This window comes from Canis lupus, chromosome 34 (assembly GCF_011100685.1).
Source record: "Canis lupus familiaris isolate Mischka breed German Shepherd chromosome 34, alternate assembly UU_Cfam_GSD_1.0, whole genome shotgun sequence".
NCBI classification, from domain to species: domain Eukaryota; kingdom Metazoa; phylum Chordata; class Mammalia; order Carnivora; family Canidae; genus Canis; species Canis lupus.
The window spans coordinates 11,936,837-11,960,096 of NC_049255.1; the positions used below are offsets into that span (position 1 = coordinate 11,936,837).

The following is a 23,260-nucleotide window of genomic DNA, read 5'->3' on the forward strand; positions in this document are numbered from 1 at the left end:
TGCACTCCCCCCTCCTGACCCAGCAGTCCCAGGGGCAACTCTCCCTGCCTCCCATTAGCCCGCAGCACTCGGTGGACCAGGGTGCAAGCACACCTGAGATCCCGCTGCGGCTGGTGGGGACGGGTCAGGACCCGCAAATGGCCCACTGTTTATGATGCTGCTGCAGCCCGTTTACTGTGCGATTCCAGACTAATGTGCAAATGAGGCCACCACCAGAGCCGCTGGCGTGGAGAGATGGCCATGCAGAGGGGCCTGAGGGATCCCGTGTCACGTAAATGTTTGCCTTCACCGGCGATTTCACTTCATCAGACCCGAGGCTCCTGCCATCACTCTCTCCCCTCAAAGCTCCGCCTGGCCACACCCACCTGGTGCCAGGGGTGCTCCTTTGGAACCTGTGGCATGGAACATGTGGCGAGGCCCACTGGGGAGACGCCTGCCTGACTCCTGCGGGGCTCAGCACATCAGAGCCTGCAGCGGAACAGGGCCCCGTGCGGGCTGAGGCACACCCTGAACCTGAATGCAGCTTCCTGGCGCTGGAGGCTTTACCAGACCATCCCTACTAAGAAAACCTTCACGTCTGGGAAGTCGTCTATTCCCTTCAGGAATTCAGACTCTTTTATTGAGCAGCAGTTCTGGAGGTATGGACACTGGGCAGATATGGGGGAGACCTGGGGCTCTGGGGACACCACAGCTGCCTCACATAGGACAGCAGGAAAATGAGAAAGCCAGAAGAGTACGGCCGTCAGACTGCCTGTTCTTCACGAGGCCGTGAGCATGGCAGCAGGAGGCAGGCACGCAGAAGTGGGCGTCTCGTTACTCTGGCTGCTGCTGGATTCCAGGGGTGGGGTGACAGGCACAGTACTGGGCGAGGCTGGGGCCTGACAGCTTACTTGAGGAGCTTTGCCACGTTCAGGCTGGGAACCACAATCTCCTTGAAGATGGGCACGTAGTTTGGGTTTGCCTGCGTCGGGCCCTGCTCCAGCGTCTCAATGATGGTCTGCTTCATGTCCCGGTTGGTATCCCCTCGCATGGCCAGCAGTGCACCAATGTGCTCATCCCTGTAGGCACGGGGACACCGGGGACATGTCAGGCTGTGCTCCAAAAGCCGCTCACCCCCCATGCTCCACTCAAACTGCCCCCAAGGCTTGCCTGGCCCAGCCTGGCCAATTCTGAGGCCCTGGAGCAGGGTGGACCACCACGGACCACAGGTGTGGGCCCCTCATCATGATAGGAGAGAAACCTCCATCCTCCTCTCACTACGGTCTTTTCTTCAACCAACAGTCACAGAGTTGTTTAATCTCTGCTCTCCTAGATCTTCAACAGTCTAAACAGGGCCAGAGGCCCCTGGAGAGCACAAAACTGCCAGTCCCTCCTGGTGACAGCAAGCCCAGACGCTGGCTGAGGCAGGTGCTGTCCTGAGGAGGTTCAAGGCTTCCTTCTCTGAATCCACAGCACAAGATGAGCTTCCTGGAGTCCCTGTGCTCTGCCACCATTCCCCGCCAGTGCACGGAGTGCGGTGATGCCCCACCTGCACTGGGCCCCCTGCTCCCCACCTGTGCTGACACTGGGAGGTGCGTGGACCAACGCTGGGGTCCCAGGGGCCCCAGGTCCAGCAGCAGGGCTAGGGAAGCAGAGAAACACGGATGCGTCTGTTACTGTTCTCTGCAGGCGCTCTGCTCCTGGCCATGTTCCACACAGCCTGCTCTCCCAGGTCAGGTGTGACCCCAGTGCTGCTCACACCTGACGGTCAGGCCCCACAACCTTTCTCAGTGGCCCTAGGAATGAGCTTACCGCCCCATTCCATGAATTCTAGCTGACACGGATGGCACGTGGGCCTTTACCTGATGTCTGGGTATTTGCTGACCAGAGTGGAGACTTCTAGGTAGAGCAGAGATGGGTCTGTCAGCTTAATAACTTCTGCGATGGCCACAATGGTGTCACAGTGTCCATCTGCATCCTCACCAAACCCCTGGAAGACAGCGTGCGCACAGCTGCCGAGCACCGTGAGGGGATACAGGCCACGTCTCTGTTGAATGTTGTGACCCAGGTGGCCGCCAAAGGCTCAGGATTGGCCCACAGGGGAGCTGTCCTGCATATCCTCAGCAGAGATGCTTTGAAGGTGGGGCAGGCAGCCCACGGAGGCAGGAGCAGTCTGGCCAGGGCAGCCCCCATGAGGCTGGGAGCTACGCCCTAGAAGCTACCACCAGCCACAGGGAGGACACACTGGTCATTCAATCCCTGACATGACTGGCCCTGATGGGCTGGATTCAACAGCCCCTGGGGGAAACAGAGCCAAGGCAGCACTCACCGAGGCCAGCTTCCGGAATAGGAGGCGGAGCTGCGAGGCCTCCTGGACCATCCTCTCAGCGCCCTCCTTGCGCTCCTCTGCGCTGCGGAAGGAGATGCGCTTCTGCATGACGGCCCGCAGGTACTCCAGCACCACGCGCCGCTGTGCCTCTGCAGTCATCCTCTGCAGACAAAAACGGGGTCAGCAGGCAGGCCAAACACCTCACTGAGACCCCCACCCCGCCCCCATCCACAGACAGCAGAACCTGAAGGAGCACATGGGTGGTTAAGTTATTCACTAGGCTTCTTGCCAGAAGCAGTAAAAGTGGTGACTGTCATACCAGACAAGCCCCGCGGGGAGGGCCGCGCGCACGGGCTCCTCAGCACCAACTATGAAATCAACAAACCAAACGTTTAAGGAAATAAATGGTGGCACCAAAAACTGTACCAGCAACAGACTAGAGGGTAGCGCCTGGACTCGTGAACAGCCAATAGCCTTGGGCGCCCGAGGGGTCAGTCAGTCTGGTTCCAATCACCAGCTCACCCTACAGGTACCACTTTCACTGGCAGGGTCACAAGAATTTCCTTTAAAACAAGGACTCAAATGAGGCCTGTATTGGGTCCAAGTCACCACAGGACAAGAAGACACGAAAGTGTGAGAAACAGAGATGAAAACAGTGTCCCTGCTGACACAATACAAGCGCCTACAGAGATCTGAAAGGATCCCGAGACAAATCCTAGAAATAATCAGAACATTCTGAGCACGAGGTCAGTATATCAAAACCACTTCCTGTAAGCCAGGAAAAAACATTCGCAAAGTCTGACTTTTTAAAATCTATCACTTGTGGGCATCTGGGTGGCTCAGTGATTGAGCTTTTGCCTTCAGCTCAGGACGTGACCCCGGGGTTCTGGGATTGAGTCCCGCAGGGAGCCTGCTTCTCCCTCCGACAAATAAAATCTTAAAAAATAAATAAATGTCTCACTTGTTAGAGCAATAACAGCAAGTGCCGCCTAATGCCCGGAAGATCCATGATGCCCAAGCCCTGTGGGAGGAAACGTCCCTTCGGGGAAGCCCCAGGGGATGACACAGCCGAGGCCCGCAGGGACTCTGGGCATCTGCAGCAGGGATCCTAGATCCTCCAGGGCCACAAAGAGAAGAGCCCTGGGGCTTCTGCTGGAGTGGACAAAAGCTGGCAGCCTTGCCAGTGCCCTGGACACAGATCCTAGGGAGGGAACCGCTGCTCGTCCTTGGTCCAGAGGCATGGCCCCCAGCTTCCCTTCTAGGTGTCCTCGGGGCTGGTGGGGAGGTCTCTAGCACAAGCGAGGCCTGGGTCTGTGGCCATGTGTCCAGGAGGGTTTGGTGCGGTGTCAGGGGGCAGTAAGGTTAAGTGAGCAGCAGCAGCATTACCTGCACCTGGCTTACCTTCACATACTCCTGTCTCATGTCTCCCGGGGTTAATAAAACCACCTGTGAATGTCCACTCATGGAAGAACCAACTGGACACTGAGTTCCACACAAGGTGCCGGGGGGGCTCTGGCCTGCAGGTGAGCTCACAACCACATGACTGTATCCACACTCTTACCTTTCTATACGGCTTCTTAATTTTGGCAAAATCACTGAAATAATCTTCCACAGTAACGCAAATAATGTCCACGGCATTGGATCCTAACAGCCACTTCCTTGTCATCAGCTCACTGAGATGTTGCTGAAAAGAACACAGAAAATGTCACCTGTACACCGTCCCTGAGTCACGTGTACCTAGGAGGAAGGTGCCACAGAGCCTCAGGGACGTCATGTGGCAGTGATACACACGTGAAACCTCCACTGGTGTGTAACCGGCAAACACGTGCCATAACTGTTGAGACAGTCATCAACACTACTTCCGTGACGAGCTGGCATTCACTGAGGACATCTGTCTGTACATACCTGCCTTTATTGTTTAAGTATGTTATATGGATATCCTGCAATTTATTTACCCAGTCCTGATGGACACCAAAACCTGTTCACATTTTGCAATGAAAAACAACACTGCAACTAATCTGTGCATTTCTGCAGGTGAGAGTCCTGAAAGTATAACTGCTCGGTCAACAAGTACTCGAACTAAAACCCTGCAAACTTTCCACACTGCCCTCCAAAACTGACAGCCTCAGTCCGACAGAGAACACACGATGGCATCTCTGTTCCCACACCTGCAAAACACCTGCCACCCCATGAAGCAACAGAGCACACTTGGTGTGTTTGTCTCTGAAGATCAGAAGACCAAGTGTGCTGTTTTCCCATTTAGGACATTTGTAGCCCCTTTTCTGTGAAAAGGCCTACTCATGTCCTTTATCTACTTTTTTTGTTATTGTTTTTTTTTATTCTGAAATAATTTCAAATGAATTCATTTCATGTGTTTTCTAAACCATCTGTGAGAAAATTACAGCCCTCACAAAATGATCCCACCACTCAGCTACTTCCTTCCCAGCAGGACCTCTGGTGACTGCCCCTGCATCTACATAATGCTAAACCCCTTTTTGTATTTCTGAAATAAATCTTGTTTCTTGGTGTATCATGCCTTTGATAGGATGCTAAATGCATTTTGTTAATGACTCGGTTTTGTATTTTTACTCGAAGCTGAGACTGGTCCATGTGATGTGTGTTCGCATTCCAGTATCAATAATTTGCTCATGACTATACTGTCTTCTACATATGTGTTTCCATTTTGTAATCCACTGAGCAGATCAGTCCCTTTAATATTTCCTGGCAATCTGACCAACTACCCCAGAAGGACCTCAAGTGAGCCTGTGTCACACAAGGCTCACATCGCAGGGAAGCAAAGGCCCGTTAACAGTGAGAGACGTGAACTGCAGCGTCCGCTCTGCTCAGGCACAGGGTACGTCGCAGAGGGCACACAGGATGGAAACACTGTTTTCAGCCTGGAAATGAAGCAGCAAAGAGCCAGACCCCACCTCCAGGTCCAGGAAGACCTCCTCCAGTAGGCTGCTGCAGCCCGCCTTTGCAATGGCGTCCAGAATCCCATCCATGCTCGGTTGGCTCAGAGACACGCCTTCTTCCACGTCACTTTTCAAATACTTCCTTTTTAAACTGACTATGGATTCTCTGTAAGGAAAGAGTTGAGGCTCGGTGAAGCGGCTGAGTCTCCTTACCTCCCACTCTCTTGCTCTTGGGTCACTCTGTCACTGCGGTCACTTACTTAAAGGTCTGGCAGTTGTTGATGATAGCAATCATGTACTGGACGTAGCAGTGTGGGTGCTGCCGATTCCGCAGGTGCTCTTCTTTGTATGACTGCGCTTCCTCTTTGTATCTGAGAACACACAGCCCCCCCAGCAAGACTCTCAGTAAGGGGGCACCTGGGGGTGTACCAGAAACCAGGACGACATTGCACCTGATAAATACATCTGGCACTACTAGGATCTGGCCAGGTGCATCTTTAAAAATAAAATAGATTTTTGGATAATCTGTACAAATGAAAAATCAGGGAAGCTGATCATTCTAAATGGATTACTGAAAATAAATTTTATATCAGGCTTTGAAGTATGATTCAGTATTCCGATTATATAAATATTTTGAAGTATTTGTGAGCAGAGAATTATAGAACACTACAATGCACTGTACATATGTTTAAAAGACCTTAAAAAAGGAGCAAACTAAACTGGCAATTAAAGGGAAATTATTACGTACTCTACCTTTCTGTCCGTGTGGTTCAGGAAATCAAAGTTTTGGGGTTGATGAGAAAGATTTCCTTGTTCTCTTAACAAAATGACTAAGGCCATGATCCCCAGGTGCATCAGTGATGGGGACCCTGGGTCTCTAGGGCAGGACAGAGGGAAATGCACTGTGTGATGTACTGCAATGTGGAGCATGCACATGGCCTATGGAGGGTTCTTGCAAAACAGTGAATCCCACAAGCCTTTAGATCTAGCCAACATGTGGCTTACAGGCAGATGGCCATTAGGGATAGACAAGAAGGTGCTGGGCACTACTAGATAATCAGCTGAAGGAGGGGCGAGGCCATACTCCTGCACCCAAGACCTGGGAGCCCAGAGGACCCCACACACTGCAGACCTGCTGCCAGCCCAGTCTCAATGTATAACTAGAAAAAGGGTCTGAAACCACTGGGGAAACCCACATGTAAACTTGGTGCAGAGGACCCTGAGGTCCAAGTTAGAACAGGGAATGACATGCCCAAATGGGATCTGCTTTAAAGTACTTGTGGGGGCGGGGGGAGTGCAGATGAGGGTGCTTTAAAAAAGGAACAGCTTTTTAAGGGAGATGAGGGGTCAAGGTTTTTTACGCCATTCTTTCTGCTGCTGTGTTGAAAATCTTCAGGGAGGAGTCAAAGGGAGGGGCATCCTGAAGCCACACCTAGCCCCCTGGGAGGGCCCACTTCCACTGAAGGAGTCCCTCCCAGGCCCTGGGCAGTGCAGATGAGGAAAGAAAGAAGCCTCTGTCTGGAGGCCCAGCAGGCCCATCTGGGCTCTCAGGAGAACAGTGAATCCATTCCAAAGGAGGATGGTAAAAAATGGCTTGTTTCAAAATACCAAAGGTCATGCAGCACATCCAGACTTAAAAGCATTTTTTTAATATCAGGCATATTAAGACCAAAATTTTGCTTTTAAAAAGTTTTAAAAACATATACTTTCTAGATGAGCACACTGTCAAAAATACATACCTACTCAGGAAAGAGTTCATTTGCTGAAGACACAAAACGAGTACCTTTGTTTTCAAATCTTCACTTATCTGAGCAGCAACTTGAAGATTCTGTTCGAACATCTAGAAATTGGAGAATTTATGAATTCTAATATAAACTCACAAAGGTGCAAGTTCCCCATTATGTAAAACCCCTATCTGCCAAGTGCTATACTACAAATTCAGAAAGAAAAAAAAAAAAAAGAAAAAAGAAACCACTCAAAAACTAACAAGTTAGATAAACCTTCTCACCAGGTGAAAAGACCCAAGTGAATCACTTCCTAATTACCTGCAAACAGGCTGGTCTCCACAAAGAGGGAAAGCTGACAGGGACACGGGGCCCAGGGAGGTCAGGTGCAGCTGGGGTCACATGGGTGCCAGGGGCTGGGCTGTGATTTGTGACGCGGATTCCTTATGAAGCACTAGGAGCTGAGAGGAGCCATAGGTGGAGAGGTGGAGAAGCACCAGAAGGCCCAGTTCACCCCAGGCCTGTGGTACGTGTTCTGTCATGACACCAGTTTCCAAAATAAAGGAAAGGGTCAGGCCCCACCTGCTGCTAAGGGGTCACCCAGATAGATGCCCACAGTGCTCACTTGTGCCCAGCTGGCACCCAAATATATTCCAGTGACATGGTCCCATCAAGGATTAGAAGATGGCTCAGCCCTCTTCCTGCCAGAAACCTTCCTCCAGGAAGAAAAGCCAACAGGCCAGAAGGAAGGACAGTAAGAAGCTGGAGGACACCCTGGGTGCCAGGCATCAAGAAGTAAACGCACCATAAGAAGGCATGATTACTGTGAAAATATAAAGGGCTCTCGCCCAGCTTATATCCAATCAGGTGGCATTTTTAGGACAAATCTCAGCCACTTACAACATCAGAAAACATCAAACAACCAAACTCAAATCTGAGCATCGCATGCAAATAACATGGAATTAGGTTCTAATTCAAATTCAAACATTTTAGGAAAACTAGAGTAACTCTGGGCAAAACTGCTTAGCACTGGTGTCCCTCGATGTCTCCTGCTTCAGAGAGAGAGGGGCCTCAGGCATCAGGTGGGGCTCCCTCTGTCTTTATAATGGAGGGAGGCACTCATGGTCATTTGTAAAACCCACAGACCCCAGGAGCAATCCAGCAATGAACCCCAGAAGTACAGGATGGTACCTGGAAGACGATGGCAGGGAGTGTCGTCTGGTAGTACCCATCCTGGTCAGCTTCGGGCTCTGTCTCTTTTATCCAGTCTTTCTTGTCTGTTTCTAGTGCTTTCCGCAGCCAGGCAATGATGTTTGACTAAAGAAGTTTAGCATTGCAGGAAAAGGAAGAACAGAACAGGCCCCCTGAGGCAATGCACACAGCATCTCTCTGCAATGTAGCAGCGGTAACCAAACTCAGGGCCCTGGGAGTTCCTGTTTCCAAACCAGGGGATGCCAGGGAAGCCATCCCACAAGCTGCCTCCACTGATCACCTTTCGGATGAGCAGCACTGAAGGAGGCCAGGCTGACAGGCCTTCAGCAGGCCTGTCCATGGAAGACCACACAGCCCTCCCCTGCTGCCCAGTGTGAGGCTCAGCATCTCAGAATGCTGTCTGCTGCTCAGGCACACTCTGTCCTAGGAAGCAGACCCTGACCTCCTCATGTCACTCGTAGACCATCTGGAGGTCACAGGAGAGGAGGGGGCCTTAGGCCTCCTGTGCCACCCTCTCAATCAGCTCTTAAGATGCTGGCAGGCACCACTGCCCATGGACAGGCTCACCATTGTAGCCAGATGTGGTTTCTGTACCTATGGAACACACGCCCCATTCTCCAGATCCAGGGCCAGAGAATGAGCCACCCTCTCCACTAACTGGCCAACACACATTTCAAGACCCAATTTCCCAGAACCAGAGCCCACATATCCTTCGGAAGCCGACATCAAAGCAGGTTTCTCCCCCGCATTCTGTGACCTACGGGGCCTCGGTTTTGGTGTGACCTAGAGAGCCCACACAGCGTGGCTGGGCACACACTGCTCTACTCACAGTGAGAGTTGACATGTACGTGTCAAGCAGCTCAGAGACCACATCTGGGGAAAGCAAAGGCTCCAGGGTGCTGACATCCACTTCCGGGGCCAGCTCCATGTTCCCCATCATCTCTCCACTGCGGCAAAACCAGGGATGACAAAGAATAATTACTGGGCAGACAAAATGCTTAGCTAAGCGTTGCTATTTCTTTTGACACACAAATGCCCAACCACCCTCAACACTGTGTCAGGAAGGGGAAGTGGCCCCCTGGGGAGAGCACTGGGCAAGATGTGGCCACACAAGGCACCTCTGTCCCTTGTTCTCAGCCCCACTGCATCCACATCACACAGGAAAGAAAGCCCGTGGTGGGGAGGTCAGCTTGGTCTGACCCTGGGGAAGGCCAGGGCCTGGCAAAACCTAGGTGACAAGTACACAGGCTCTGGCAAACAAGGGAATGGAACACGAGCACCCTGATTCAGAAATGTGTGCGCTGAAGAGAATGCTGCTGATCCCTGTGCTTCTTAACAGAGCACGAGTCAGCAGAAAGCATTAACGCGTTCAGGCAACTGTGCTTAAGAAGACAGGGATGTGGACGGAGTTTCAGAAGAAAGTAGCCATGAAAAGCAGTTAATATCTGTGTGTGGTTGGGTTCAGAAAATTCACATGCCTTTTGCTATATTCCCTAAACACATATTCACAACCTAACATGGAGTCCTAACAACTGGTCCACTATCTGTAAGAAATACAAGGTATTCTGGAGAGTGAAGGCATTCCATAAGATTTTGCAAGTATCAAAACACTATTCACTCAACCTACATTTTCACCCAAGAACCTTAATTCAGTGTGAAATGCTTCTAGTATGAAAGTAGTTCAGTTTTTCCCACAAGAAAGTCCAAATGCTAGAAAGTGATGGCCAGTATGCAGCAGTCCACACACAGAAAAACACACAAAACTCAGACACAAAACTGTGCACACCAACAAATGCACACCCAGTGTGGTGGCCGGAGCAGGGACGAGGGCCCAGGGCTAACTCTACTCCTGCTCCCCACCCGCTGGTCAGGTAAACGACGGGTGCGAACCCCGGCACCCCAGTTTCCTCAAGCACAGAACAAAGATGATCTAACCTTCCTCATCAGGTAACGTGACATGGAGGCCTACACAGAGAAGGGAAAGGATGGGAAGTGGTGATCACTCTGACTCATGGGCTGGGTGAGAGCAGGGCCGGGGAGATAGCACCCAGGCCTGGCACAGTGAAGCTGCAAATGTGCCAGTAACCACCATCATCATGAGGGAGAGGTAATTTCTCATATTTTCTTATGTTGAGACGTACACATTCTCTACTATAACAAGTTACCAAAATACAAACTAAACACTCCAAATCTTATTGCCAAAGTAGGAGGTTTAATGAATTTCTGCACACAAGCAAGAAGTCAGACTAAAAATAATTCCAATACAGCAATGTATACTGTTCTCTATTCTCAAAACCCTGCAAATCAAAATGCACCGTCTCCTTAGCTAGCCAACCTTAAAAAATGTCAGAGTACCCCACCATCGCCTCGATTCTCAAACCCAACCTCACACTAATAAAAGTACAAAATAGCTCATGTCCCTTTTGTGAAGTGACAAAAATCTCAAGGCTGAAATGCAAAAAGAACAGACTGTCCTAGGGTACTGGTGAGAAGAAAGCAAACAGGGGCACTGGAAGCTAGGAGGAGGGAGCCTCTGTCTCCTCACCCATCCAATGGGGTGAAACCATATACTCGGTGCCACCAGGAGGACGACGGGAGTTAGTGCATAGTGGCACCTGGGGTCATAGGAAGGCCCAAGGCTGAGCTGCTCGACAGAGATGGGACATCAAGGGCAGGGGCACCACAAGAACACCAGAGACTGGGACCTGACCTCAAGAGTAAGCCCACAGATGGATCAGAAGACTTTCAGCAGCAAAAAACAAACAGGGTACTGAGCACACGCTAGAGGAGTCCGTTCTACATAACAAGTACAGAAGCACACCCAGACACACCTCGTGTACGTGTTTAAAACCCATGTCAATAGGCTCACGATCTCATTGGCTTCCAGGTCTTCAGACGCAAGTTCCTGCATCCGCGTGCTCAGGGCCTGGTGGTACATGCTCAGGAGGTTTTTGAAGATCTCATAATGGGGAGGGAAACACTGAACCATCAGGTTTTTGGCAATGATGAGGTCATCTAGGACGTACTTTCTTATGATTTCCAGGTGGCGGACAAGCCACATCTTGTCGGACTCCCTGGTATCTGCCTGGGTACCCTCAATTCTCGTAGTCACAGTTCTGTCCAAGATGATAAACATCTTCTCCTTCCAATTCTTGGGCCTCCCGGGAGGAACAAAACTAGTTTGCTTTTTTCGATCAAGTATGCGCCTGTCAATTTTTTCTTCCCTTTCGATAATTCTAACAACTGAAACAAGCAAGGTGGGGTCACGGCGAACAGTGACCAGCGACCTCTGCAGCACCATCCAAAGCTGCTTGGCTAGCTCGTCTGAGAGCCCCTGCGTGCTCCCAAAGTAGCTGTGGATAAGGGTCATGTCACGAGTATTTCCACTGTCCATGCGGTACTGCTCATACATCAGCCCATCCCGGGAGCACTCCAGGTCCATCAGCTTCCGATGTGCTTGCAGGAGTGCCCCTTGTTCTATGAGGTCCTGGGTCTCTCTCACAATCTCGGGCACTAGGGAAAAGGCACAAGAGGGCACTGTGAAAAACCACACAAGGCTGTGCTGGACGCTGGCAATGGCAGAGGAGGGAACCTGCTACCCAGCCAGACAGCATTTTCACTGGCAAAATCTGAGTAACTATTCTGTAACTGTGCAGTCTGCAGAAGGCAGGCCACTTCCAGGAGAAGGCTTGGCCGTAAGTTGCACTGACTTTTGGTCACTTTCAGCTCTTAGCACAGGAGCTTCCCAGCCCCAGCCCACCATGCATTCCTGAAGCAGCGTGCACCCATCTTGAGGGAACCAGAGAGAGCAAAAAGGAGCACGTCTTCCAAATACTGGGGATCTGGCTGCTGCCTCCAATCAGGGAGATGCAGACATAGTGGTGGAACCCATTGTTACTGCACTCAGGCTACCCATGCTATAAACTCCTTGCCCTAGAGCCAGGTGACTTAAGGAACCAGTGCCTTAAAAAAAAAAAAAAAAAAAAAAAAAGGAACCAGTGCCTTTTCCCCTTCAGACATTAAAGACTAGAATGTTCAAGAGCAACTTCATATACAGGAGAATTTAAAAAGTGCCTGCACAGGCTCAGGGAAAGGTCCAGGTTCAAAAAAGACTTGAGAAGATCTTTAGTTTACATCTCAGTCTGATTCTCAGCACAGAGACAGCCTACAATAACCAAAACAAAAACAGTAAACAGAAATCAGACACCCTAAGAGGAGAATCTGGTTTTCAGAGTTATTATGTTATTTGATTCAAATGTCCAATGTTCAACAACAAAATTGAAAGACATAAAAAGAGGAAAGTATAGAGATTCAAGGGGAAAAAATAATCCCTGAAACACTAGGTGGTCCATCTTTTAAAACAAGTTGTAAATGTGCACCAGGGACTAAAAGATGTGGGGAAAGTCTAGAAAATGATCAGGAACAAAATGCAAACCTCAATGAAGAGACAGGAAACCTACAAAGTAACAAAAAACAATTCTGGAGATAAAAACTACAGTAACTGAAACAAAAAATCTACTTCAGGGATTCAAGGGCAGATCTAACAGAAGAAAAAACCAGCAAAGGTGGGACAACGGAAATTACCAAGTGTGAGGGCCAGAAAGAACAAAGACCAAAGCAGAATGGACACAGCCTAAGGCCTGGGGGGCATCAAGTGACAACACGGGCACTGTGGGCACTCCAGAAGAGGAAAGAGGGAAGGAGACAGAGAAGCTGAATAATGATCAAATGTGCTTAACTTGATGAAAGACAGGAATATAAACATCTAAAAGCTAAATAAACTCCAAGGAGGAATTACTCAGAGACCCAGAACAAGACACATTAAAACAAATTGCTGAAAATCAAAGACAGGAGAGAACCAGGAAAGCAGTGCAGGGAAGCAGCAGATCACCTACAAGACAGCCTTAGTGAAGCCACAAGCAGATTTTTCATCTGAAGCTTTGGAGGCTGAGCGCAGGGGGCTGGGAGCATCAAATACCAAAAGAAAACAACTGTCACCCCAGCGCTGGACATCTGGCAAAACCATCCTTCAAAAGTGAGGGAGGGGGCACCTGGTGGCTCTGTTGGCGAAGCGTCTGCCTTCGGCCCAAGTCGTGATCTCAGGGTCCTGAGACCAAGGCCCTTGTCGGGCTCCATGCTCAGTGGTGAGCCTGCCTCTCTCTCTGGCTCTGCCCCTGCTCATGTGCTCTCTCAAATAAATAAAATCTTAAAAAAAAAAAAAGTGAAGGAGATACAAACACACTGCTGACGAACACAAGCTGAGTGCTCCTAACTCTGGAGAGCTGCCGCAATGAATCCTAGGTGAGATGAAAGGGCACTGGACAGTAACTCACAGTGGGATGGAGGAATAAAGATCGTAGTAAAGGCAGATACTCGGGCAGCTGTAAAAACCTAGTGTTAGGATAACTTTGGTTTGTAATTTTACTTTTTGTTCTACCTTATTTGTTTTTAAAAAGATTTATTTATTCATTAGAGACACAGAAAGAGAGACATAGACACAGGCAGAGAGAGAAGCAGGCTCCCTGCGGGGAGCCTGATGTGGAACTTGATCCCAGGACCCTGGGATCACAACCTGAGCCAAAGGCAGATGCTCCACCACTGAGCCGATGAGCCACCCAGCCGTCCTACTGTTCTACATAATTTAAAAGATTAATACATTTAGGAAAAAAAAATTATTTGTCTAAAGCTAATTATTACTGTAACTGGTTTATAATTCCACATTGCGTTTTCTACGTAATTTGAGAGACTAATGCATATAAAAGAGTCAGTCTAAGTTTCTGGACAATGTATAAAGATGTAATTCTGTGATATCAATAACTGAAAGGGATGGAGGACAGTATCATGTAGAAACAAAGTTTTTGCTTGTTACTGAAGTTAAGCTGGTATAAATTCAGAGTATTTTAACTTTAGATGTTAAATGTAATCCTCATGGTGACCACAAAGAAAATAGCTTTAGAATACGTAAAAAAGGAAATGGGAAAGGAATTAAAACATTTCACCATAAAAAAAAATTTTTTTTTTCAACTAAACACAAAAAAAGACAATGCAGAAATGACATGCAAGGGACACTGCTCAGCGGTTGAGCATCTGCCTTTGGCCCAGGGCGTGATCTTGGAGTTCCGGGACTGAGTCCCACGTCGGGCTCCCTGCATGGAGCCTGCTTCTCCCTCTGCCTGGGTCTCTGCCTCTCTGTGTGTGTCTCTTATGAATAAATAAAAAATTTAAAAAAAGAAAAAAAAGGCAATGGGGTGCCTGGGTGGCTCAGTCAGTTGAGTGTCTGCTTTCGGCTCAGGTCATGATCCCAGGGTCCTGGGACACAGCCCCACATCGGGCTCCCCACTCCGGGGGGGGGAAACCTGCTTCTCCCTCTCCCTCTGCCCTCCAACTTGTGCTTGCTTTCTCTCTAGTGTTCTCTCTCTCTAATAAATAAAATGTTTTAGAAAAAAAAAAAAAAAAAGATGAGAAAGCTGTAAGGCACATAGAAATCAAACAGCAAAGTGACAAATTTAAGCCACTTATTTTCAGTAATTGCTCTAATGTAAATGGATTAGACTCTTTAATCAAAAGACAGAGACTGGCAGAATGGATAAAACACAAGATCTGACCATATGCTATCCACAAGAGATTCACTGGTGATCCAAACAGATTGAATGAAAGGGTGGGAGAAGATGTTCCAGGCAAACAGTGACCAAAATAGAGCAGGAGGCTCTAATACCAAAGTAGACTTGAAATCAACATGTTTACAAAAGAAGGCGGCATGATATGTTCATCAAGGGCTCTTTGCAGCAAGAAGATACAATTATAAACAATTTCACACCTAAAGAGAGACCACCAAAATATACAAAGCAGAAATTTACAAAACTGGAATATGGACAGCTCTCAAATAATATTTGGGAGACCTGATGATGTCACTTACAGTAGGTGGACAGGACAACCAGTCAGGAGGTAAGTAAGGACGTAAGGACCTGAGCAACACAATCAACCTACACCTAACAGACACATTAAGAGCACTCCACCCAGTAGCCACACACATGCTCTTCCCAAGAGAACATTTTCCTGGACAGACCTTATGTTAGATCACAAATTAAATCTCAACAGATTCTGAAACATATTCTCCAAAGTATCTTCTTCAACCACAATGAGATGAAGTTAGAAATCTGTAACAAATGAAAAATTCACAAAATAGTGGAAATTAAACAACACAATCACTGGGTCAAAGAAGAAATCGCAAGAGAAATTATAAAATACTTATGACAAATGAAAATAAGAACCCAACACACCAGAACTTATGGGATCAGTAACAGCAACGTTGAGGACAAATGTATAGCTGTCAATGCATATTTATGTTAAAGAAAAAGAAAAATATTAAATCAACAACCTAACTTTATAACTTAGGGAACCAGAAAAATAATAAGCTAAACCAAAAGCTACCAGCAGGAAGGAGATAATAAAGAGAAAAAGAGAGAGAAACAAAACAGAGAATAGGAAAACAGAGAAAATTGATAAAACCAAAAGGTGTTTTTTTGAAAAGATCGACAATTGACACATTTAGCTTTAGCTATGAACTTGAAAAAAAAAAAAAAGACTCAAATACTGTAATTGGATATGGAAGTAGGGATATTACCATTGACTGTACAGAAACAGGATCATGAGAGTACTATGAACAATTGTACACCAACCAGTTAAGATGACCCAGATGAAATGGCAAATACCTAGAGCCTAGCTCATGAAGAAACAGAAAATCTAAATATACTCCCAACTAGTAAGGGGAGGGGAAATGGGGAGCTTTCGTCTAGTGGGTGCCAAGTTTGGTCTTTTTCTTTTGTTTTACTAGCATGTCAGTGACATACAGCAGTGTATAGTTTCAGTTTTACAAGATGAAAAGAATTCTGGGGGCAGACTGGGATGACAGCTGCACCATAATAAAGTACATAACACCATACAACTGTACACTCCAAAACGATCAAGATGGTAAATTTTTTTTTAAACAAAGTTTTTTTTTTTTAATATTTTATTTATTTATGAGAGAGAGAGGCAAAGACACAGGCAGAGGGAGAAGCAGGCTCCATGTAGGGAGTCTGATGTGGGATTCGATCCTGGGACTCCAGGATCATGACCTGAGCTGAAGGCAGATGCTCAACCACTGAGCCACCCAGGCGTCCCTCAAGATGGTAAATTTTATATTAAGGGCCTCTCCCATTGAAACAAAGTGGAGGAAAAAAGGCTGTATGCATAGTACTCCCGAATTACAGGCAATGCAAAGTCTGAAGGAGGTCAAACCAGCACAGTATCTTCCCAGTAAAGTCTACTCCTAACAGAAACACAGATATAACAGAGCCTTTCATTCCTCAAGGGAAGAAAATTATTTTCAAGTCCTGTAGATGAACTTCTTCAGTAAAGTAACTCTTCGGTTATTTAGCATTAGCTTTATAAGACTGGAAGGAAATATTACCAGTCAACAGGAAATCGTAAGAAGGGAAATTAACTAGCAAGGTGCTGGCCCAGTGCCACGAAGAACATTTGGGCATGGGGACTACGTTCCAATTCCAGGCAGCCAACTGTCACCAAGTTGAGCTATTTCCTTAGCAGCCACTATGGAGTTGTCAATGCTGTGCTATTCATGGGGACGTGTGAGAAGCAACTTGGAACGTGGCTCGAAGTATCGGACTCTGGGAAAATAAGCATGCAGACAGCAAGGGAGCCACGCAGTCAACAATGCTGCCATCAGATATGGGTGTGAGAGGAGTCTGAGGAGCAGGGGTGAAACAGGACACAAATCACCAAGGTACAATGTGGCTGGAGCAGGACCACCCATGCTATCCCTTTATAGTGGTGCAAAGAACCGTGTTACCACATTACACTCAGGCGTTAAGCAGAGTTTAGGGAAGGACAGAAAGAATTCACTGAGACCAGACACAGGATAAAGGAAGGGAAAGGGTCTGACTATCCTAAGACTTTTTACTGGGATGTCAAAGGTGGGGGATGAGGGGTAGGAGGGGCTCTGGACTGTGCTGAGCAGACATGGAGCCCCACCCCCATGACAACTGACTCTGTTCCTGAAGAGGCTGCAGAGCATTACTTACTGGTGAGGCACTAGGACACAGCTCTCAAAGGGCTACCCCCACACTCCCTGTCCCCACACCACCCCAACCAGCCCCAAGGCCTCCATCAGGTCCCATCAAATGCTGACCAAGGCTGCAGAGTGTGTTCCTTCTCTACCCTCCCCACCCCCTGGCCTGTGCACACTCTTCTCCACCTGGGTATGGCCACTCGCCTGCATTACTTCTCCAGCTGGGAGCTGGCCCGTCTCTGTCCTGTTCACCCAGAACAGAGAGATGCGTCTCTCTTCACCTGTCAGAGGCCCACCTGGTCTACTGATCGGACAGCAACACTGCAGACTCAGGAATGAAGCTAACAGCACTTATTTCGTTAACCTATCCCTGTGAACTACAAGCATTCTACTGGTCTGTGCTTACTCAACAGGTCCCTTCCACTCTTAGTGCAAACAAGAGGTTAACAATACAGATGGGAATCAAACCTACTATCTACCCCGAGGCAGGTCTACAAAGTACACCAGACAGAAGCTAGATCCACCTGTGCGCCACCCTAAGAGGGAAGACAAACGAATCACAGGAAAGAGAATAGACAGCACTGTGCCCAAGGGCCAAGGCACCCGCCATCCCCTGCTGTTCCCAGTGGCCACCTGAGAAGATGTTCTTGAGGTTTTCCACGGCCGCAGCAAGCTGGCTGTGCCGCACGACAGCATCCTTCACATCCTTGAGGCTCTCAATGGTGTTGATGCTCTGCCTCCAGTCTTTGCTGACGTCAGCCAGGGACCGCTGGATGTCTTTGACGTCGTTCAATGCATTGTGGAGCTGGCTCAGGCCTGTGCGCACACCATCCAACTGGGACTGGATCGCAGCCTAGGAGAGACACCCAGAGGCGAGGGCATTGTGAGCAGAGCTGGGATGGCCAGGAACAAGTCTTCCCCAGGACGCTCAAGTGCACAGGAGACAAATACAGTAGCTGGGAAGAGTCATTACTTGGAGAAAAGAGAATAAAATTCAACAAGGACTTAACTAATTCACAAAATAGCTTTTCCTTTTTTTTCATTGCTGCCTTAGAACAGAATAATGCCTTTTAAAGATTTGCTGAGAAGACCTCCCAACTCCTTACCCAGGCCCTCAGCCTGAAGATGCTGGACACCACCATGGGCATGCCTCAGGTCCTCTGGCTGCCCCAGGATGACCACACACATGGTTCCCCAGGCATCCCTCAGGCCTCATCCAAGACAGTCAGGACTTGCTCATCAGCTTTGAGCTAGAAGGCCTCCTGCCGCTCAGCCAGGACCAGACTCAGCTCAAGGAGGGTTGGCCCCACCGTGCAGAACTGGTACATCTGAGATTTGAACTCACTCCATGGGCATGCCGAAATGCCATCAGCAAGGGGTACAGCCAGAGGGAGGGGACACGGAGGAGTGTAAGTCAGTGGAGAGAAAGGCCAGGAACACATTTGACCCAGGAGCAGGAAGTTGCCCATGGAAATAATTAATGGTGATGGTAATGGACTACAGAAGGTTTCTAGGCCACAATGATGATTCTCAGTTAATCCCACAAGTTTCTGAAACAGATTAAAATGCTGACTAAAAATGTAGCAGATCCAAACTATTTCATAAATTAAAGTAAAACTACTGTTTTAAGTAAGTCCAGTCTTTGGAGGCTTCATTTTTGGTACAAATGAATGATCCTCATCCTGTCTCATCAAGCCTGCTGCTGGTGAGTTTTCAAGGGGAGAGGTGAGTTCACTGTCATGAGAGTGTGAAAATGAACTTTCCTCAAAGGCATTCTCTTTACCCCAAGGACCGCTCTGCTGCCCATCAATCACCACAGACCATGATCCTAATGTTTTTATAACTACACTGAATGTATGTGTTTTAACAAAACCTCACCTCTTCATACAAATTAAGTTGAAAGCAAAAGCAATCATAAAATACCTTGAAAAAGAATAATTTTCTTTCTTGCCTCTCTGTCACATTCTTAATTTATATGCCTTGCTCTCCTCCCTCCTTCTTCCCCAGGGCCAACAGAGTACCCGGCACAGCCAGCCACTGTGTGCTGGAAAGTTCTAAACAAAATGCCTTTTAACAAATAAGGATAGGTGCTATGCTTCCACTATTGTTTAAAAGTTTTTTTTTTTTAATTTTTTTTTTAATTTTTATTTTTTTTATGATAGTCACAGAGAGAGAGAGAGAGAGAGGCAGAGACACAGGCAGAGGGAGAAGCAGGCTCCATGCACCGGGAGCCTGACGTGGGATTCGATCCCGGGTCTCCAGGATCGCGCCCTGGGCCAAAGGCAGGCGCTAAACCACTGCGCCACCCAGTGATCCCTATTGTTTAAGTTAAACGGACACTTCTAGGTGCTTAAAACTTTGTTCCTTCGTTGTTTCCAGTATTCCTGCTATCTTCTCTATAAATCTACTGCCTGGTAACGTAGTGTTGGAAGGAATGTCTTAAGTAAAGCTGATGGTCTAATTCTGTCTGTTTCCAGATCATCACCACCGAATTTACCGAAATGACAATCGTGATGTTGTGCAGGAACCCGAAACTCCATATCCATGGATCTATCCTGACTGGGAGTAAAGATCTATCCCGACTGTGGCCTCTCTGGTCGTGTACCTTCAGTCTGGCCTCCACGGATGCCTTCTTCCGGGCCTCTCTTCTGCGGTACTGCTCCACTTTGTCCAGCTGGTCCGGGCGCTGAAGCATCCCAGCAACCCTCTGGACAGCTGTTGCTACAGCCTCCCGGTCTGTCTCCTTCATGGTTAGAGAGCAGGTGGGGTGTCTGCACCAGTCATACTAGAGGAGTCCTGTGTGCACAGGGAGAGAAGGGAGCAGGAGGGGAAGACAAGTTAGGACGGGACAAAACTCATTCCCTGTAATGGTCAGCTGTTCACAGACACTAAAGGAGAACTTCTGACAGCACTACTCCAGCAAAGCTGAACTCCTTAATACACCTTCAGGGCGTGATCTGGAGACAGCTGTACCTTTGAGCAGAGGCACGTACAGTTAAAGCTATGAACAAACAGAGGATGTGTTGATGTGGCCTGCAGACCCCTCACCCTATCAGAGGTCCATCTCCAAGGTACTTCTCTCCCGTGGACACAGCCAATTTCTGGAGCCTTCACAGCAGCTGTTGGCCACACCGGTGAGGCAGCAGAGCCGGGAGGCCGCAGTGAGGAACTGAGGCACAGGACCAGCAGATGCCTCAAAGCCTCACCCACCCTCAGCTCAAGTCCCAGCACCTGCCCTAGGGTTCCCCTCAAAAACCACTACTGGGGCACCTGGGTGGCTCAGTCCATGAAACACCTGACTCCTGATTCTGCCTCAGGTCACCATCTCACCGTCCTGAAATGGAGCCCCAGGTCAGGGCTCTATGCTCCGCAGGGAGTCGCCCTCAGATTCTCTCTCTCCGTCCCTCTGCCCTCCCCCACCTGCATGCGTGTTTGCTGGTGGGCACACTCTCTCAAATAAATAAATCTTTAAAAATGTTTAATAATGTTTTTAAAAACCATCACTGTTTGTAATATCTGAAACTCCACTGGTACATTTAGGAGGCGTGACAAACAAGACAAGAGGGCAGAGCACAGGTGCAGAGCGCACAGGCTTGACCCCGAAGCCAACCTACCATCCACCCCAGCGGCTGCGGGTGCCGGTGCCCATGCCCAAGGGGCCAAGGACAGGGTCTGGTAAACACGCGGCCCCCTGAGCCCCACACCTTACAGGCCCTCGGCACCCATGCTTTCTGTACACAACTTCTTACAATGATGAGAACCACCCCTCTTCTCCCTGGTCCTACCCCCAGCCCCGGTGCTCTCAGCAGAACCCTGAAGGCGCGGCAGGTTCCCAGCGCCTTCCGCACGCAGGTGGCCCTCCCGCCGCTTCCACACGAAAGCCAGCGGGGCAGGAACACGCGGAGGGCAGGGGCGACGGCCGACCGACACCCAGGAGGCCGGCGAGGCCACCGCAGGTACCTCTGCACCTGCTCGGGTCCTCGCCGGCAGCGACTGCACGGCCGCTCCCCTGCACCCCGCCCTCACGCCCCCGCGGCGCCCGCCCAACCACCCGCCACCGGCCCCGACCCGGGGACCTAGCCTCCCCCGCGCCTCCGCCGCCCCGCGTCCTCCTCACCCCCGCGGCGCTCCACGGGCGGAGATCCCGGGTCCGCGGCGAACTCGCCCAGCCGGGGGCGGGGCTCCGAGGGGCAGGGCCCGGGGCACCGCGACGCCGACGCCTCCGCCTCCGCGCGGCCTTCCGGGCCGCGAGCTCCGGGGACGACAGCGCAGCGCGGACGTGCTCGGGAGCTGCCGCCCCGCTGCCCGCTTCCCAGGCCCCAGACCCCGGCGCCCACCGCCCGAGCCGCCCGCCGCCGCGGCCACCCGCGACCACTCACCGCAGCCGCCGCCCGCCGCCGCCCGCCGGAAGTGAGCGAGCGGGCACTTCCGCTTCCGGTCACGCGCCGCAGGGGCGGGGCCTGGGCTCTCTGAGAGGCTGCTGGAGGCGCGCTGGGCTGGGGGCTCGCTCCCTGCACGCTCCCGGGGACCGAGACCTCAGGACGGGGTCCCCGCTCCCTGGACTCTCCCCGGGGACCGAGACCCTCAGGACGGGGTCCCCGCTCCCTGGACTCCCCCGGGGCATCATGACCCTCAGGACGGGGTCCCCGCTCCCTGGACTCTCCCCGGGGGACCATGACCCTCAGGACGGGGTCCCCGCTCCCTGGACTCTCCCCGGGGGACCGAGACCCTCAGGACGGGGTCCCCACTCCCTGGACTCCCCCGGGGCACCATGACCCTCAGGACGGGGTCCCCGCTCCCTGGACTCTCCCCGGGGGACCGAGACCCTCAGGACGGGGTCCCCGCTCCCTGGACTCTCCCCGGGGCCTGAGATCCTCAGGACGGGGTCCCGGCTCCCTGGACTCCCCCGGGGGACCGAGACCCTCAGGACGGGGTCCCCGCTCCCTGGACTCTCCCCGGGGACCGAGACCCTCAGGACGGGGTCCCCGCTCCCTGCACGCTCCCTGGGGGACCGAGACCCTCAGGACGGGGTCCCCACTCCCTGCACGCTCCCCGGGGACCGAGAGACCCTCAGGACGGGGTCCCCGCTCCCTGGACTCTCCCCGGGGGACCGAGACCCTCAGGACAGGTCCCCGCTCCCTGGACTCTCCCCGGGGGACCGAGACCCTCAGGATAGGTCCCCGCTCCCTGGACTCTCTCCGGGGACCGAGACCCTCAGGACGGGGTCCCCGCTCCCTGGACTCTCCCCGGGGCACCGAGACCCTCAGGACGGGGTCCCCGCTCCCTGGACTCTCCCCGGGGCCTGAGATCCTCAGGACGGGGTCCCGGCTCCCTGGACTCCCCCGGGGGACCGAGACCCTCAGGACGGGGTCCCCGCTCCCTGGACTCCCCCGGGGGACCGAGACCCTCAGGACGGGGTCCCCGCTCCCTGGACTCTCCCCGGGGCCTGAGATCCTCAGGACGGGGTCCCAGCTCCCTGGACTCCCCCGGGGGACCGAGACCCTCAGGACGGGGTCCCCGCTCCCTGGACTCTCCCCGGGGACCGAGACCCTCAGGACGGGGTCCCCGCTCCCTGCATGCTCCCCGGGGGACCGAGACCCTCAGGACGGGGTCCCCGCTCCCTGCACGCTCCCTGGGGGACCGAGACCCTCAGGACGGGGTCCCCACTCCCTGCACGCTCCCCGGGGACCGAGAGACCCTCAGGACGGGGTCCCGGCTCCCTGGACTCCCCCGGGGGACCGAGACCCTCAGGACAGGTCCCCGTTCCCTGCATGCTCCCCGGGGGACCGAGACCCTCAGGACGGGGTCCCCGCTCCCTGCACGCTCCCTGGGGGACCGAGACCCTCAGGACGGGGTCCCCGCTCCCTGGACTCTCCCCGGGGGACCGAGACCCTCAGGACAGGTCCCCGCTCCCTGGACTCTCCCCGGGGGACCGAGACCCTCAGGATAGGTCCCCGCTCCCTGGACTCTCTCCGGGGGACCGAGACCCTCAGGACGGGGTCCCTGCTCCTTGCACGCTACGCTCCCCGGG

The 23,260-nt window shown here is 51.2% G+C and overlaps 1 protein-coding gene across 2 annotated transcripts; it reads right to left on the reverse strand.

Moving 5' to 3' along the window:
- Positions 1-584: 584 nt before the first annotated feature.
- On the reverse strand, positions 585-21,661 carry EXOC3 (exocyst complex component 3). Of its 2 annotated transcripts, none has more exons than XM_038583382.1 (13): positions 21,609-21,661; positions 19,835-20,025; positions 17,863-18,082; positions 10,991-11,672; positions 8,989-9,106; positions 8,139-8,264; positions 6,963-7,063; positions 5,484-5,594; positions 5,239-5,389; positions 3,870-3,992; positions 2,309-2,470; positions 1,842-1,969; positions 585-1,058 (listed from the first exon to the last, which is right to left on the reverse strand). In XM_038583382.1, the coding sequence occupies exons 2-13, from the start codon at positions 19,976-19,978 to the stop codon at positions 887-889; spliced, it is 2,238 nt and encodes a 745-aa protein (XP_038439310.1). In that variant the 5' UTR covers positions 19,979-20,025; positions 21,609-21,661; the 3' UTR covers positions 585-886. The 2 variants fall into 2 exon arrangements, with proteins under 2 accessions (XP_038439310.1, XP_038439311.1); XM_038583383.1 differs by lacking the exon at positions 21,609-21,661 and adding an exon at positions 21,347-21,473 and having other exon boundaries at positions 887-1,058.
- Positions 21,662-23,260: the final 1,599 nt, after the last annotated feature.